This window comes from Panthera leo, chromosome D1, assembly GCF_018350215.1.
Source record: "Panthera leo isolate Ple1 chromosome D1, P.leo_Ple1_pat1.1, whole genome shotgun sequence".
NCBI classification, from domain to species: domain Eukaryota; kingdom Metazoa; phylum Chordata; class Mammalia; order Carnivora; family Felidae; genus Panthera; species Panthera leo.
This window is the reverse complement of record NC_056688.1, coordinates 65,454,842-65,471,557: the sequence shown is the minus strand read 5'-3', so window position 1 is coordinate 65,471,557 and position 16,716 is coordinate 65,454,842. Positions and strand designations below refer to the sequence as shown.

Sequence of the window (16,716 nt, the reverse complement as noted above, 5' to 3'; positions counted from 1 at the left end):
GATATCAGTTGCTTACTGAATGTTTTCTGAAGAACTAAAAGAATGGTACCCAAATGAGCTGCTTCATGAAAAGGAGAGCTGTCCTCTCTCTCTGGTAAGTCTAGTGAGAGACCCAATACCTGAACTTGATTTCTGGTCCATAATTTGAGAAGCCATGCTCTGGGAGTCTGGTTCTTTGGAAAGAGCTTTAAGCACTTCCACTTTGTCCAGCAGAGTAGGGGCACAGACTTGCTAAAATGCTTATTGTATTGCTGTCAATCTGGAGTTTTCAAAAGTAAAATGTGGAAGCAGGTAGAGAGGAGGTGAGTAGAGGCTGAAGAATAAATAGGGTGCATCAGTGCCTCCAGCCATATGCCAACAGTGAATGGGGATATGTCATTTTCCATAAATCTAGTTCTGCTAGTTGCTGGGCAGAGCTGAGCATTGCTGTGTTGCATCGGCTGTGTGCCTGGGCTCGGGTTCTGGCCAGCTGGTTTCCAACTCCAGTCCCTCGGTGGAGCCTTCCCATGCCTGCACTTCTGCACTGGTACTCGGCACTGGGGAGGACATGAGGTGGGCATCTTATTCAACTGGACCGAGTCTTTCAACTCTACAACTCCACAGCCCAACACAGAACCTGACACAGGATGGGGGCTCAGGTGAATATTTATTGATCGAATGATTTAATCACTGGATTCACAGAGATCTCCCATGGCTCTTACCTGGAAGGAAGACTGTTTCACTTGTGACACTGCCCCTTTCTACTTCTCAAGTTGCAAGGTGCACATATATTTTTCAAGCACCTGCTAGTTGGCAGAGACTGCAGTAGGTACTTGTGCCTGTATTATCTTTTCTAAACTTTGCAATCACCCTATAATTAGGCATTCCCATTTTACAGATGAAAAACCTGGGGATTGTGAATATGTAAGGTCTAAGGTCCAAAACAACTGCTAAATGTCAGCTCAGGTCAAACCTGTCTTCAAAGCTTGTGATCTGCACTGTAGCACTTCGCTCTGGGAAAGATTTCACCCGGAATCACTGAACTGATGGAGACTCTGCGGAAAATCTTTGAGGAAAGAACCAATGCTGCAGCCTGAGTCATCAGGTGCACATCTTTAATGAGGCCACAGCTTAGCTGAGATTCCCTCCCCTCCCCGTCCCCCTCCCCCCCCCGTCCCCCTCCCCCCCCCCCCCCCCCCCCCCAGCAACTCCAGCACAGTGGGAAGTGTGTCTACATTAGGTCTCTGCCTCTAAGGAGACCAGCTGGGCAAAGTCTTCAAAAGGTAGTGATGGGGACCAGAGCAAAGGCAGCTCTGTGCTGAGCACACAATGGCTTAGCCATGCAGTGGGATGACTGGAGCTGAAGTCTCTGTGCAGAAAGGCTGGATATTGGAAGTGGATTTACTCAGCCAATGAGAATATCCATTTGGGACTATTTGCCTTTAAGCCTAATTGAAAATGGTCCCAGGTCAAACTCTATCTGTGAAGTTAGCCATTGAGTCACAAAGTGATACTTTAAGATGTAGCAAGCTCTGAAGGGAGCTGTTGGGCCTGAAACTGACATTTACCATGTGTCTTCAAAATTCTCAGGACTCCTGTAGCTCTATTTGTTATTTTAGGGAAGAAAGGCAATTAATTGGATATTTCCTTCCCCAGGTAAGTAAAAGGAACATTGTTCTTTCTTTTCAAATCTACTAAAAGGCAAATCCTAGCTGAGAGACCTTGATTCTGATTTCTAAGTTTTAGAATCTACTTGTTTAGTATTTTACTTTTCCTGTTATCAATGTGGGTGATTGGTGAGATGTGAGCAGAACCCTGGTATGGAAGTCATGGCCTTTGGAGCTCAGTCTGGACTCCAGCACTAATTGGGCAATCCCAGGTCTTCTCTGGCTTTCAGGGCTGGACTTGAAGAGCTCTAAGAACACCAAATAACCACGATAGCCTCATGCTTCCCAAAGCTAGTGATGGGTGACAGCACATCCCTTGTAAACTACAGTTGCTGAAAAGGGGAGCAATCTCTGTCCCTTGGTGGGCAGGTCTTGGGACTTTGGGAAGATCCAAAGAGAGGGAACTGATGCAACATGCTACAACCTCAGAGTCAGAGAAGGAAATGATGATCTTAATGAGAGCTCAGCTGGAGGGGCTCTTAATGGCCTGGGGTGAGAGTGGGAGGCAGCAGGGGTGAGATCTCAGCTATAGGAGCCTGGAAGGCAGAGTTGTTTGGCCAGTCCAGGTACTGAACTGTGTCCCCAACCATTGTGGGGTCTGTTTTGGGCAGTGACCCAAGTCTCCTAGGTGGAGGGTAGCCAGCTGAGCTGGGCTGAGCTGAGTGTGCAGCAGGTGCAGAAGCTGGAGCTCCGGAGCCCTATCAGTGGGATGACTTTTTAGTTCATGAACAGTTTCCTCACCTTAATTGGCTCTCCAGGGCCCTGGGAGTAGCACCAGCACCTCAGAACAGTACCCGTTACTGGGAGAGCAATTCCCTTGGTAATAGGAAGGAGGCAGGCTGTATTCTCGGGGATATGCTGGCTGCTGCCGACACTGCTTGGGAGGATATAGCTAGAGCAGATTTGCTGAGGGAGGGAGTTCAAGGTGGTTGTGATTGATGGATAGGGTCTTGGAGGTGACCCTTGTCTGCTGGAGCTCTCTCATTCAAGGGGGACCAGCCATGGTTGACTGCTGTGGAGGCTAAAGAGCAGGAAAGACCCTTGGAGCTTATCTCTAATCCCTCACTGAATAAATGGGGCATCAGGAGTCCAGAAAGCATTAGAATCCTGCTGAATGCCATAGTTGTTACAGAGCCAGAAAGAAAATTCATTTCCTTTGCCTGCCAATCCAGGGTTTGCCCGGGCTTGAGGGCCAGTAGGAACTGCAGACCTAGAGTAGCCTGCTGCCCTTTGTTCTTCCACTGTCTCTCTGTCCAGGCCCAGTTGGAGATGGAGACAGTGGCTTTGCATGGAGTGTCACTGAAGGCCTTGGACTGACTCTTGAGATTTGAAGGGAAGGATATAGAGGTGCCAATCTATCAGATGAGATGAGCCCAGATTCCTCCCACTTGTATCTTCTGCATTCTGTTCTGGGTTCTTTCTTGGCACCGAAAGCTTGTTTCAGTCAGGTGGTCCCCTTGGAGCATGGGCTCTGAAAGCTGTGGACCATCTATCTCCTCAGCCTATCACCTAGCTCTCATGCCCAGTTTCTGACTCTAGCTTAGATCCGCCACCTGGCTGTGCCCCACACTCTCTGGCTGTCCTTGCCTAACCTCACTTTACCTATTGCCTCTGTGCATTATGTTCCTAAATCCTCTAGCCTCAACCCTGACCACTCTCTTCTATTGTGGGCTTGCATTTTGAGCTATCTAAAAGGCTCTCAGTTGCTTACAGTTCAGAACAGAAACTTAGCATGGCCTTCAAGGCTCTTCCCAATCTGACTCCAAGCTAATTTTAGAGCCTCATCTCTGTCACTCCTCCTGCATGAGCCAGCTTTATGAATCTTTCCCCTAGAGGCCTCACATTTTGACATCTGTAATCCTCTGTGTATGATGTTCCCTCCTCCTGAAGTGCCCTTTTCTTGTTAGTAACATCTTACCCCAAACTGAAGGTTGGCTCAAATGTGACCCAGTTATCATAACTTAGAGGACACAGGGTGGAGGTTAACTTGGGAATAAGCAGGACCCCATTACTGGAATTGAGCACTTTGTAAAGGGTGAGGTTAGAACAATTTAAGTAGCTGTTGCTTTAGGCCAGGGGCCAGCATACTTTTTCTGTAAAGGGCTAGATGGTAAATATATTTGGTTTTGTGGGTCATATAGGCTCTGTTACCGCTACTTAATTCTGCCACTGCAGCACAGACAATATGGGAATGGATGGGCATGACCGTGTTCCAGTAAATTTTTACTTACAAAAACAGGCAACCTGTGGTTTTCTGACCCCTGTTTTAGTCTCTGCCTGGGGAAATTGGATGGATTTGAACCTGTGAGTGACATCAAGTAGGAATATCCGTATAGGAGCCAGGCAGGCCCAGGAAAGTATGGAAGGAAATTTCAGGTAGGGAATAGTGTTAGGATGAGGCATGGAGAAAAGGGGAGGAGGCAAAGGAGGGAGTTAATTTTGGCTGCAATATAGGATTGTTTGAAGGAGAGAAGTGAGAACTCTGGAATGGAAATTTGAGGCCACATTATGAAGGGTCTTGACCAATTTAAGCTCTAGGCAGTGGGGAGACACTGGATACTTTGGTCAATGAATACGATCAAATACGTATTTTTAAAAAGTTATTCTGGTTCAGTGAGAAGAATGATTGGAGGAGACAAGACTAGATGCAGAAAGCCCTGCTAGGAGGCTACTTTAGTTGTCCTGGCCATTGGTTCCAGATTACTGGTCCTCAAATGCCTAAGAATTACTTGGGTTACTCACCAAAAATATAGATTCTTGGTCCCACACCCACATACAAGAGATCTAGATTTGGCAGATTCAGGTTTTCTAACAAACCCTCAAGATTTGTGAATCACTGGTCCAGCAAAGCAGAATGAAGCCTGACCCAGAGAGGCTATGGATACCAGAGAAAGTGGGGCCCACATAAGATGGGATTTGGCAAGTACCCTCTTACTCCCTCTTATCTCTGTTTATGACAGCCCATCCATTTGACCCCTTTTTCTTCACACACCACCACTCCTTCCAACATCTTATTTTGGTTATGCCTTATTGGTTCTCTTTGAAACACTTCTGTCCCTTTCTTTCCATTTCTACCCTTGTTCAGGGTCCCATCAGTGCTAAACTGGACAAGGCTTCTCCCTGTGCCCCATCTCCAGTTCATCAGGATAATCATAAAGCCCAGCTTTGTCACTCTCCAGAGCCTTTGCTTTTAGGATAAAGGTGAAGCTCCTTAGCCTAGCATTCAGGGTCCTTCAGGAGCTTCTCCTACCAGTCTTTCCAAGCTTATTCCCTGCCACTTCCCATCTGTGCTTTTAAAATTTTCCTGTGCTCTGTGTTTTTGCAATTATTTTGTGCTTGTAGTCTTGCCTCATCCTAATGTCTTTCCTCTAACTCGACCCTGCTTTTCCTTCCCTTTTTTCTCCCTGCTTGTGTTTGACTGTATCTCCCTGGGGGGGTTAGAGTTAGCTGCCAAGGGACACCTCCCAGGACCTTTATGCATCATAAATGTGTGTCTTCCCCTTCTGAAGTCCTAATCCTCCACTTGTGACGGACAATTGGTCACTATGGCAACTGACTGTGACGTCACAGGATAAGGACTTCAGGTGAAGTGGCAGGAGCAGGTGAGTGTGTAGGAGATAGATTTTAATGTCTGTCGAAGGCCTCCCCCCCACACCCTCCTTCAGTGCCGGGGGCATGGAGGGATATCTCGGGCTCCTGCTGATTTTTAAAAGGATGCGGTGAGAGTGTGTGCCTGGCATCTGCGTGCTGCAGCAGTGTGGGGCTGACAGAGTGTGTCAACTTGAGCTCTGGTTGTGCAGGCACCGCTGCTGCGTGAGCCTGTTATTCCATTCTGGATTGCTATTTTGATACCCAGATTGCATCATTCTTCCTACGTATAAACAGGGGGTCCCCAGGGCCCTGCAGCTACTCACTTCTCCACCAACACTGTTGTTGTGATGAGCTCTATTTAAATGAGCTGCCGGATCGGGGCAGATTCCAGCCATACATGAGCACTGTCATTTTGGGGAACATGGAGGGCTGAAGGATTTTTGGATCGAATCCTAAAAGGCTGAGAGTGATGGCCTCCCGAGCTGTGCAGAGGGCGACAGAGCTAGTTCCTGAAAGTTGAAAATCTCGTTTTCTTCCTTCTGAGCTTCTATTCCAAGGCACCCAGAGGATTAGGAAGGAGATGCAGCTAGGAAGAGAGTCGCCTCTTTGAGGTCTCCCTCTTGCTGTTCAGTTTGGGAAATTGCTGCAGAGCCTTCGAGATAAACAGGAACAGGAGGAGTCAACCAACCTTTTCTTGCAGGAGCATCTCAGGTGAGCTGGAGAAATGCAGCCCTGGCTGAGGATGTATCAGAGAAAGGAGAGGACCCAGGGTGTTCCCCTTCCCCTACCCAGTGCCCATTTCCCCAAGGGTTAGGCCCTGCAGCCCAGCTGGCTGCAGCACGCAGGGTGGGTGTTCCTGGGCACTTGGTAAACACTGTCCTCTGGGACCTGTGGTGGTCTCACCTGTCGCTCTTCTGACTTCTCTCCCAGGTGTTGCTCTAATCACAGGGCAACAGAGCCTCAGGTAAGCCTGCTGGCAGCCAGGGGCAGGAGCAGCAGTTACCTTAAGATTTGCCTTTCTAGCAGGGACTGGGCATCTTGGGAATGGGTGCAATGTATTTCTAGAGGGGGTTGCTGCTTTGAGTTATGGGCTGGAGGAAGGCTGCTGGGGCTTGTGTTGTGGGGGGCTTAGCTGATGCCTTGTACCCTGGGGCTCCCCTCTGGTGGGAGGGCAGGAGTGAGGATGGCCAACATGCCAGAGGATACTACCACAGAGTAGTTTTTCTCTCCTTGCCTAGTGATTGGCAGAGGCTTATGGAGTAGAATGTCTTACTTGTGGATACAGAGGTAGGTAATCAAGGACTGCCCAGTGGTTCAAGGCAGCACCTACATTTTACAAGGGCTCTGTGGTTTTCAGGTAAGTCCCTCCCTCTCTCTGGCCTCCATGTCACCATCTGTATGGTGAGGGAATTGGCTACTTGAACAGTGCAGAGCTAGGTCTGTCCAGCTTTGGTTCTACAGGTGAGAACTGGCAGGAGAGCATCAGGCTGCCTCAGAGGTTGTCACTGCTCTGTTGGGAGTCCGAGCTTGGGCTCCAGCTGTAAAGTTCCTTGGAGCCCTGGACAAAAGCTATAGAATGAAGGGCTTCTTAACCCTCGGTGAGTTTCTTGGCACCAGGCTCAGGCTTATGTGACGGGGGTTTTTGTGCCCCTACCTGGTGGGCTGAGCTGACCCAATACTAGCTTTCTTGAGACCTCCCTGGGATATCTCTCCCACCATAACCCCCTGGTGCTCAGGTTGCTTGGCCCTGCTGTTCACGTCTGAAGGGTGGACTACCCAGTCTTGACTCCTGTCCCTTGCTGCCTCACTCAGTCCGGAGCACAGCGCACCCTAGGTCCCAGCAGCCATGCTTGTAGTGCCAAAGCTCAGGCAGCACCCTAAGTCTGCTTCTGGGTCCTTCAGTGGAGCTGGGAGTTGGGGGGGGGGCAGGAGGTGTCTTCCAGCTCACTGCTTGTCCCCAGGGTACCCACGTATCAGGACACCTGCTGTCTGGTGGGAACGTGCCCTTTTCTCTTCCTTGCCAGAGGGAAAATACATCACCTCCACGTTCAAAATGTTTCCTAACTTTGTGGAGCCTCTTTAAAACTGGCCGATCCTGCCTTCCTCAGCCGCATGGTGTGGGGAAAGAGCTATCAGACTTAGGCACAGGGGCAGGAGAGGCTCTCTCTAAGGTGCTGGTTCTCAAACATGGTTGTATGTTGTAATCACCTGGGGAATTTTAACAAATATTTATGCCTGGATTCCACCTCCTAAAACTCTGATTTAATTGATATGGAATGGACATCAGGATGTTTAAAGTGCCCCACAGGATTCAAATATGTAACAAAGTTCGAGAACCACTGGTTCTATAATATGAAACTGTCCCCAGATTTATTACCACGCAGAAAAACTCTTCCTCGCCTGCCTTTTCTCAAGGAGTCTATTTTATAAAACTTTAAACACAGATGGGGCTGGCTTCCCAGCTCCTTCCTTCTGGATTCCCATAATCCAAAGCTGGGTCCAGGTCATAATTAGAGTCTGATCATTATTATGGCATGTTTTACTTATAATAAAATTATCTAATTAAAATAAAATTACCTTGTTTACATTTGAATTAGAGAGATATAGCATAATGGAAAGGGGTGGATTTTAATTTTTTTAATGTTTATTTTTGAGAAAGGGAGACAGAGTGCAATCAGGGAGGGGCAGAGAGAGAGGGAGACATAAAATCTGAAGCAGGCTCCAGGCTCTGAGCTGTCAGCACAGAGCCAGATGCGGGGCTCAAACTCATGGACCGCGAGATCATGACCTGAGCCAAAGTTGGATGCTTTACTGACTGAGCCGTCCAGGTGCTCTGGAAAGGGGTGGATTTTAGAGGCAGAGAGACTTGATTTCCAATCATGGCTCTGCTCCTGTTTCATATGATCTTTGCCAGATGACAACTTCTTAGAGCCTCAGTCTCCCCAGCTATGAAATGGGGATAATGTCTGCCTCTCAGAGGTGGTTTGATGATTAAATGAGATAACATGCATAAAGTGTCTCGTGCAGGGAGTGGTGGTAAAAGAATGATCCACCCCAGGGACGGGAGTGCTCATTCTTATGACAGGTGGACTGAACGCCTTCCACTTTCAGAACTTCTCTCCCAGGCTCGTAGGTCCCCAGAAGAACCTCTGGGGCCTGTGACTTCTTCATTCGGGAGGCAGGAACCCCACTTCCTCTAGGGATGGTGGTGTGTGGCCTTTGGGCCCTGGCTCTGCATTGCTCAGAATTGATGTTTCTGTGTATGAAATAAAAGCTTAAGGCTTGAATAATCCTGATAGAAAAAAAGAAACATATCTAAATATTTTGTGCAATATGTGATTTAAATATGTATTGATGACTAAATATTAAACATTAAATGTTAAATATTATAAGCAGATGTTTGGTTATTTTGTATATACATCTGTAGCCCTACGGGTTCATGTATTATAGTTGTCTAAAATAAAACTTTATTTTGGGATTCGCACTGAAGAATGGGGAACCCCCTTGAAACAAAAGCTCAAGGTTAACACAGCTTGATGGGGGCTAGGGGCCTTCTGAAGGAAGATAAGAATTTCTGGACAAAGATGTCATGACCCAAAGAGAGCACATGTCCTCTGTGTCCACTCTGGGCCCCACAGCCTCCCTGGGGCCTGCTTGTACCAATGCCGTGGTGGTATTCCATCTCTGCTGTCTGCCACAGCAGCCCCTTGTCAGATGGGATGACTTTTAGATGTAGGCCTCCCCTAAGCCATAAGCCTGTCCCCTGACTTGCTGACAAAGACGATCAGCAGGTCACTGTTTGGCTATCTGTCCCATCCAGTCTTGCCCAGGGGAATATTTCTGGAGCTTGGGTACATTAGGCAGAGGAAGCGGGTTGGATAATCCACACTTCCCTGCTGTTCCTGTTCCCCTCATATTAAGGATGTAGACAATAAGATTCAGGGGAAAGAGGTCACTTACCTAAGGTTACACAGATAGTGCCAGCCCTAGACCTGGAACCCACATCTCCCAATTCACAGTCTTTCACAGCTCTAGATCAGACCTGATTCCTTTATCATCCTGGCTGGCTTTTTTCTCATCACCCTGAAAACCTCCAGATGGCTTCTTACTACTTTCAGTGGCTGTGAGTGCAAGGAATGCGCATGGGATACCCAAACCCCAAAGAAATATAATTGTCCAATCTGCTAAAAATTATGCAATATCTTTTAGTGCCAATTGTGGATTATTTTTGTATGCAGACATATGAACAGATAGTTAAAATGCAATGTGATATTTGTCATACTAGAAGGATGTTCAGGGTGCTGTGGGAACCCAGAAGAGGGAATAATTAACTCATCCTGAGGGAAATCAACCCTGCTTCTTAAAGGCAGAACATTTGAACAGGTTTGAAAGGATGAATAGGAGTTTATTTGAAAAGGAGGGGAGCAAGAAAGAGTATTTCAGGGAGAGGGAACAGCACTCTCATAAACAGAGTTTTGACAATCTGAAGACAGCAGAGATATTTGCCCCAGCAACGACACAGGGTGTGAGGCAGGTGAAGCTGAAGATAAGATTAGAGTGAAGTAAGGCCATCTTGAGCACCAAGATGAGGATTTTGGCATTTATGGCCAGGGGCAGTAGAGGATGTGCTATGAGGCCTTGTCTGATCTATTCAGTTGTTTCTCCCTTTTTTCCTTGATGCTAATGAGATTAATGTTTGGGCATCTGTTACCAGGGGGTTAGAAGCCTTGTGGAAATTATTTTCAACATTTAGAGCAGTGTTTCTGACCTGCGGGTAGATAAGGGGAGTCTCTTCAGGGTGAGCCAAATGGAAGAGAGGGACAGTCACCCAATTCCCCTGGATGATGACACCTATGAAGAACATTCTTCTTTGCCTCTGGCCCCTGTTCCTGACAAGCAGGAGAATGTCTTAGGAATTGCAGATCCATGGCTCTGTGAGGGGTGTGTGTGTGTGTGGGGGGGGGGGTGTCTCTTCAGTGGGGGGAAGGGGAGGACAAGTATTGAATTATTACTTTGCATGATTTGGTGGATTTTGGTTTTTCTAGGATAGATCAGTTAGCTTTTGCTCCATTATAAGACACTCAAGACTTAGTAGTTTAAAAATACTGATTGTATAGGTCAGCAGTTTGGGCTGGGACCCTCTGGCTGGTTCTTTGGGGCTTGGCTGGGCTTGGCTAGGCTCAACTGTGCTCACTCCTTTGTCTGTATTCAGCCAGTGAGTCATTTGGGGTTAACTGGTTTATGACGGCTTCAAGTGAGCACTAGAGAGAACCAAGGCCTCTGTCTGCGTAGTCTTTCATCCAGCAATCTAACCTGGGGTTGTTCAGGTGGAAGTCTTAGAGTTCTGAGGGCAGAGCTAAATCATACAAAGCCACTCGAGGCCTAGGCTTAGAACTGGTTCAGCATCACTTTTGTGGCTTTCTTTTGGCCAGAGTACATGATGAAGGTGGCCTAGCTTCAAAGGGTGGAGAATAGACTGCATGCTAGAGCATGGATGCAGGGGGGTTGTGGGGGTGGGGGGAGAATTTATGGTTATTTTTTCACTCTACCTCTCAGACTATCTGACTTCCATCACTTGGGAGAGTTGATAATTGAGGTCATTGCCTTGCCATAAATGGGATATGAGAAATGTTTTGATTTCAAAGTCAACGTTTGTGGAGGATCAGGTGCTTTCTCAAGTATTATTTAATTTAAACCTTGCAACTCTTATTTTCCCTTCCTATTTCACACGTGAAGAAACAGGACCCCTGAGGAGCTAAGTGAGATTAAGTGACTTGCCCAACCAAGGTCACTGGGTGGTAAACCTTGTGTTTAGACGTAAGTTTGTCTAACTGCAGGTCTAGAGCAACTGCCATTGTGTCATTTCGATGATATGAGGCAGAAAATACTATGGTGGTACCGCTGCATTCTCTGTCATAGCCACCCCTTTCCAGGTGGCCCTCATGCCTGGGCACAGGAACCTGGCCCTCCCCAGGAGCCGCATTTCCTTGCACCCAGTGAGCTTCCTGCTCTTGAGGTGGGCCCAAAGAGCACTCTAATCTCCAGGGTGGCAGTCTATGTTGCTTATGTAGTTCGGGAACCCCGTATACTGAGGAAAGTGTTGGAGATGTTTACATTTCCCTGGGAGAGGGGATAGGGCAAAATGTTCGTGTACCCAGGTGAAACATATGTCTGTGTAGGCGTGCAATATGGACTAGGTGGGGAAGGCCCCACAAAATCTCTGTGAGCCCCATGGGCAGACTGATTGGTATTGGCAGTAAGAAGAGAAAAATATCTGCTAGATGAGCAGACAGGGAGGCCTTGCTTTCTGTGGGAAGAGCTTTCTAGAAGCTCTGGCTTTGAGATCTTTATAGTAGTTCTGCTCTGTGGTAACCTTAGTGGCTGGATCTGTGTCCTGGGATAAACTGACCCCCTGGAGCTTAGCCAATAATGGGAGGTTGGGTCTCAGAGCTGGGAAATGAGGAGTGGGAGCAGCAGGAAGGCACCCAGTTATCAGAAGCAGAACAGGTAGCATGGCTTGTGAGGAAGTCAGGAAGGTGGATGTGAGGAGGTCTGTAGGGCCGGCCCCTAAAGGAGTGGTCATGTCCAGAGAACCTAGATGGTAAGTGCAGACTATGACATCAAACACAGGTCATTTTGGCGTGAGGGGTTTTGACACATGCCTTGGTGTTGTGTAGTAGAAAGCCTGTGTCTAGGCCTTATGTATAATCTGCCATGTTGCCCTGACTCTGCTTTTTTGCCCCCTTCCCAGAGCTCATCTCCTGTCCTGGGTGTAAGCAAGCGGACCTCACCAGGGATGTAACTGAGCGTTTTTTTCTGCAGTGCTTTTCTACTGGGCAATCCAAGATGGCCAGGGTAAGTCAGGACAAGAAAACAACTGATCCTTTTCAGAAATCTGTGGGGCCCCTGTCCGTAAGTTCATCTATTCACCCATCACTTCATCTGACTTGTTACCCCTCCATCAATTTGCCTAATCTTCCTCCCTCCCTTCTTTCCTTCCATCCATCCATCCATCCATCCATCCATCCATCCCTCCATCTAAAGAGAATTAAAATATTTGAGTTGGGGGAAGTAAAATGGGGCTATTTTTCTCTCTCTTACAGCTCTGACTGAAAAATATTAGTACTGATCTTTTATTTCCTTTTTTCTTCCCCTCAGTTGAAACTTATACACCAGCTGAATGGGTTAATCAATCTTGCCTATATTTAGCAACTAATACCTCTTTTTCTGAGTTTCTGCAATTTTACATCACTTACTGCCTGGCACCTACTGTTCCTTTCTCCTCTGGGGTATTCCTGGCACTACATTTTCTTCATTTGCCAGTGTACTTACTTGATCCTGTATTGAATTTTTAGTGAATGTCTGACATGTGCCAGGCCCTGTGCTGGGTGCTAGGGAGACAAACATCCATGTTCTCTACTCTCAAGGAATTCATAGTTTAATGAGTAACACTTGTATTTCTCTTCTTTTTTTCCCCCCTTCCCCCTGTGGGTTTGTCAGAGGGCAGTATGAGTACAAAGCTGTCAGAATACATATTATTTTGATGGCCTATATTATCCAGGCACAGACAGGCTACTTTTTTACAAATCTTTTTTACACATGTTTTTACATTACCCTGCCAGATATTTGCTGACCAAATCAATGAACCTTTGGGCTAGGAGAGGACTAGGTTCTCTTGGGTCCAGCAAGCCCCAGTTGTGGAAACACAGCTCTGAGAGTTGGTCTGTATTTGTTCTTTCTTGGCTGTATATGATCGATTGTCTTTCTGTGTACTCCCACATCTGTGGCTTCTCCCTTTTTGCAGGCATGCTGAACTTCCCCGCTTTTGCCTGTATTCTCCCATTTTACTCCCCTGCATGCTTGGGAAACTTCTACCTGTCATTCCATATCCAATCAGAAGTCACTTCCTCATGAAATATTTCCTGGCAACTCCTAGACTGAGCTCCTGGAAACCTCCCTGTGCTTCCTTAACACTGGCTGTGTGCTTTTTTCACAGCATCATCCATTAACCGTCTGCCATGCCCTGCAGGCTATGTCGCCTGGGAAGTAGATCTTTGCCTTCTCCTCATCTTCAGCTTGAGACTTGGGGGAATAGTCCCTGTGGCCACTATTCTTTTAGTCACAAAGGATGATTTCCTTCACAAGCCACCACTGTCACTCCTAGGTGGCTTTCCAAAACTGACTGCCCTATCAGTAGAATAGCCCTACAGGCCCCCAGTCCCTCATGGAGGCAGGCCCAATTGAGGATGCTGTCAGTAACTCCAGACCTCTCTGCTTCCAGAACTGCTCCGAGTGCAAGGAGAAGAGGGCAGCACACATCCTCTGCACCTACTGCAACCGCTGGCTGTGCAGCTCCTGCACAGAGGAGCACCGGCACGGCCCAGCCCCCGGGGGCCCGCTCTTTCCCCGGGCCCAGAAGGGCCCGCCAGGTATCTCTCCCTGCTTCCCCCACTGGCTCACGTGCCCTTAAGCAGTTCTGGCCCCTAAAACCTCTGGAGAGTGGCTCTCTGACCTTGTCTCCCTACTGGGGTGAAGGTAAAGGTGGTCTTAGAGCCTTTCCCAAAAGAAAAATGTCTCCTCCAGAGTCACAGCCACAGTGCAAGTTCATGGCTAGGCTCTTCTTTGTTGGGGGTGGGAGGGGTGAGTGTGGGTGAGACGTGCAGGGAAGAGTAGTCTTGAATTATTGTGAGCGCTAGCCGAGTTCCCTACTTTCATCTCTAAGTAGAACAATCATGCCTCACTTCTATTTAGTTACTTGCATAATTAAACAGCCTGGATCAGGGCTTGTCCATTGGTCCATTCATTGCCACTTGTTTTCAATGACAGTCTCCTTGACAGTCTTTGCCCAAGGTCCTTGAACTGTAGGAAGGGTTTTACCTTAGTTACACCCACATGAACCAGAGTTAATGGTCTGTGACCTGGCCTATAGCCCCCGCAGCAGCACCCTGGTTAATGAAGAGCTTTAGGTTGAATTTTAGAGGATCCATTACTCTGCAGAAGGTCCATGTGCTGCAGTAGCAGGCCCCTTCCTCAGCCTCTGGCAGGTGGTGAGATACCTGGGGCTGGATGGTGTGTGATTTCTGGACAGCTGGGCAAATCCAGCTGGGCTAAGCTCACATTCTTCCTTGTGCTCCTGGAACCTCACTGGCCCAGAGAGAGGCCTCTCCTGTCTTCACCACCTTTCCTCCAGGTTCTGTGTCTCCCCTGTGTCCATTGAGGGCTGAGGGCTGAGGGCTGCTCAGTGGAGCTTAACTGAGAGTCTTCCTGAGCAAGAGAAGTCCACTCTCTCTGTCTTCTCTGGCAGGAGTGACTGGTGGTTCTGGGGACTTCGCCTTGTACTGTCCTCTACACACACAAGAAGTGCTCAAGCTATTCTGTGAGACTTGTGATGTTCTAACATGCCATAGCTGCCTCATGGTGGAACACAAAGAACATAGGTAGGGATGGCTGGCTGCTCAAAGGGGGCCTGGGAGGGTTCTGGACTCTGCTTTGCTGGTGCTGGTCTCCCAATGCATCAAAATCGTCTCTCTGCCTACGCCAATCTGGAGCCCTGAGGCTGGAGTTTTTCTCTGCTCTTGCCGTGGGGCTTCTCTGGAGAAGACCTGAAGGGTTAAGACTCTGCACTATATCTGACTTTCCCTAGATGTAATAATCCCAGCTTCCATGGGCCTGGCTGAGACAATACATGGTGGGGGTTCTTGCTTGACTGGCATGCTCAGAAGAATACTCGGATCTCCTCAGCTTTTTCTCTGCCTCCTTCTTTAGGTGTAGACATCTTGAAGAAGTTTTGCAAAACCAGAGGATGCTTCTGGAAAGTGTGACTACACAGGTGGCTCATAAGAAATCTAATCTACAGACCTCTGCAAAGCAAATTGAGGACAGGTAACACAGACTAGCCCCTTGCCAATTCTGGAAATGCTCTGTTTCTTGACATCCTGGATGTTGATATCAGGCTATCAGATGTAGTACTTATGAAGAATACATGAGGTTAAGCAGATGTGGGCATGTGTCCCAGAAGGCATATGTCCTGGAACTTAGAGGTCTCAGGGCCAGTGAAAGGGCTTTGGGCCATCACTTGGTAAATGGGACCAAGCTAGGTCAGGGTGATCCGTGTGAGTTTGAGCCTAGGCACATGCCTCCTGAATGTGGCCCATGACAGACATAGCCAGGGTAGGTACTTGAGAATGAGGGCACGAAGCAGATTCTGGGTTTATCATGAGGGTGCAGTAACTCAGTGGAAATCTACCCTTTATCATCCCTTTCCCAGTGTCTTCCATATACATCTACAAATGATATAGAACCATTAATATTTAATGTAGGAAGAGGAATTAGTAGACACTAAGAGCTCATCATGTGGCAGGCACTGGGTTGGACATCATACATGCATTATTTTGTTCAATTCTTACAATTCTTAGAGTTGGATTAGCTCCATTGTACTAATGAGAAGACTGAGGTTCAGAGAGGTTAGGTGACTTGTCTGAGATCACACAGCTAGTCAGTGAGCTGGATTTGGAAGCTAGGTATGTGTGACTCCAAAGCCCGTGTTTTTTTTTTTTAAAAACAACTTTATTGAGCTATAGTTTATATACCATAAAATTGTTCTTTTAAAATGTACAATTCAGTGGTTTTCAGTATATTCCAAGTTGTGTAAATCATTGTTACCATCTACTTTTAGAACATTTTATCACTCCCCAAAGAAATCCAGTACACATTATTAGTAGTTACTCTCCATTCCCCCCAACATCCCTAGCCCTTGGCAACCACTAGTCTTCTTTCTGTCCTTGCCCATGCTCTTTTTACTGCATGGCATTGTTTAGTGGAGCATCCACCTTTTTAAGACAACAGATTACACGATGTCATACTCATACTCACTCTTTCTGTCCTGTCTCCATTGCTGTGTAACTAGTGAGCTGCTGGGTTGACCTGAGTGTGGACCTGATATTTACCTAGAGAAAACCTGGTTGAACTTTGGGCCATTGGCCCACTTAGATCAAGTGGGCTGCGTGTGCAAAGGGTAGGGTGGTGGAGGAGGGTTCTTATTTCTTTATATTTGGTGCCTGCTGGGCCCTGATCTACATAGGCAGCCTCTAAGTTGTTGGCTGTTTTCTTTGTTATCTCTAGGTCATCATGGGCCTGGAGGAGGGGCTCATCATGCTATGTCCCATTCTATTTATAGGATTTTTGAAGTGAAGCATCAACACAGGAAGGTGGAAAACCAGATCAAAATGGCCAAGATGGTTTTGATGAATGAGCTGAACAAACAGGCCAATGGGCTCATAGAGGAGTTGGAGGTATATGTGGACAGATGGATCAGATGGCTGGGTTGGCGATCTCCCTGGGTCAGAAACCAGGCACATATCAAGCTAGTCCCAGGGCTTAGAGCCCCCTTGGCTGGAATTCAGATATGCAGTTTCCATAGCTTTCTGCTGTTCTCTATGTCTTAAAATGTCCAGTCTAATTTGGGGAGGATGGCTCATTA

The 16,716-nt window shown here is 47.5% G+C and overlaps 1 protein-coding gene across 6 annotated transcripts in view; it reads left to right on the top strand.

Moving 5' to 3' along the window:
* Positions 1–16,716, top strand: part of TRIM66 (tripartite motif containing 66) — a 54,983-nt gene that overhangs the window by 13,750 nt on the left and 24,517 nt on the right. For 4 of the 6 annotated variants that reach the window (XM_042904493.1, XM_042904495.1, XM_042904494.1 and 1 more), the window contains 5 exons: positions 11,989–12,092; positions 13,519–13,666; positions 14,542–14,674; positions 15,003–15,119; positions 16,414–16,528. In XM_042904493.1, coding sequence (XP_042760427.1) covers positions 11,989–12,092; positions 13,519–13,666; positions 14,542–14,674; positions 15,003–15,119; positions 16,414–16,528 — 617 coding nt within the window. Of the gene's footprint in view, positions 1–5,273; positions 5,949–6,475; positions 6,525–11,988; positions 12,093–13,518; positions 13,667–14,541; positions 14,675–15,002; positions 15,120–16,413; positions 16,529–16,716 lie in introns of those variants that run through there. The other 2 variants (XM_042904496.1, XM_042904497.1) reach the window with 2 other exon arrangements.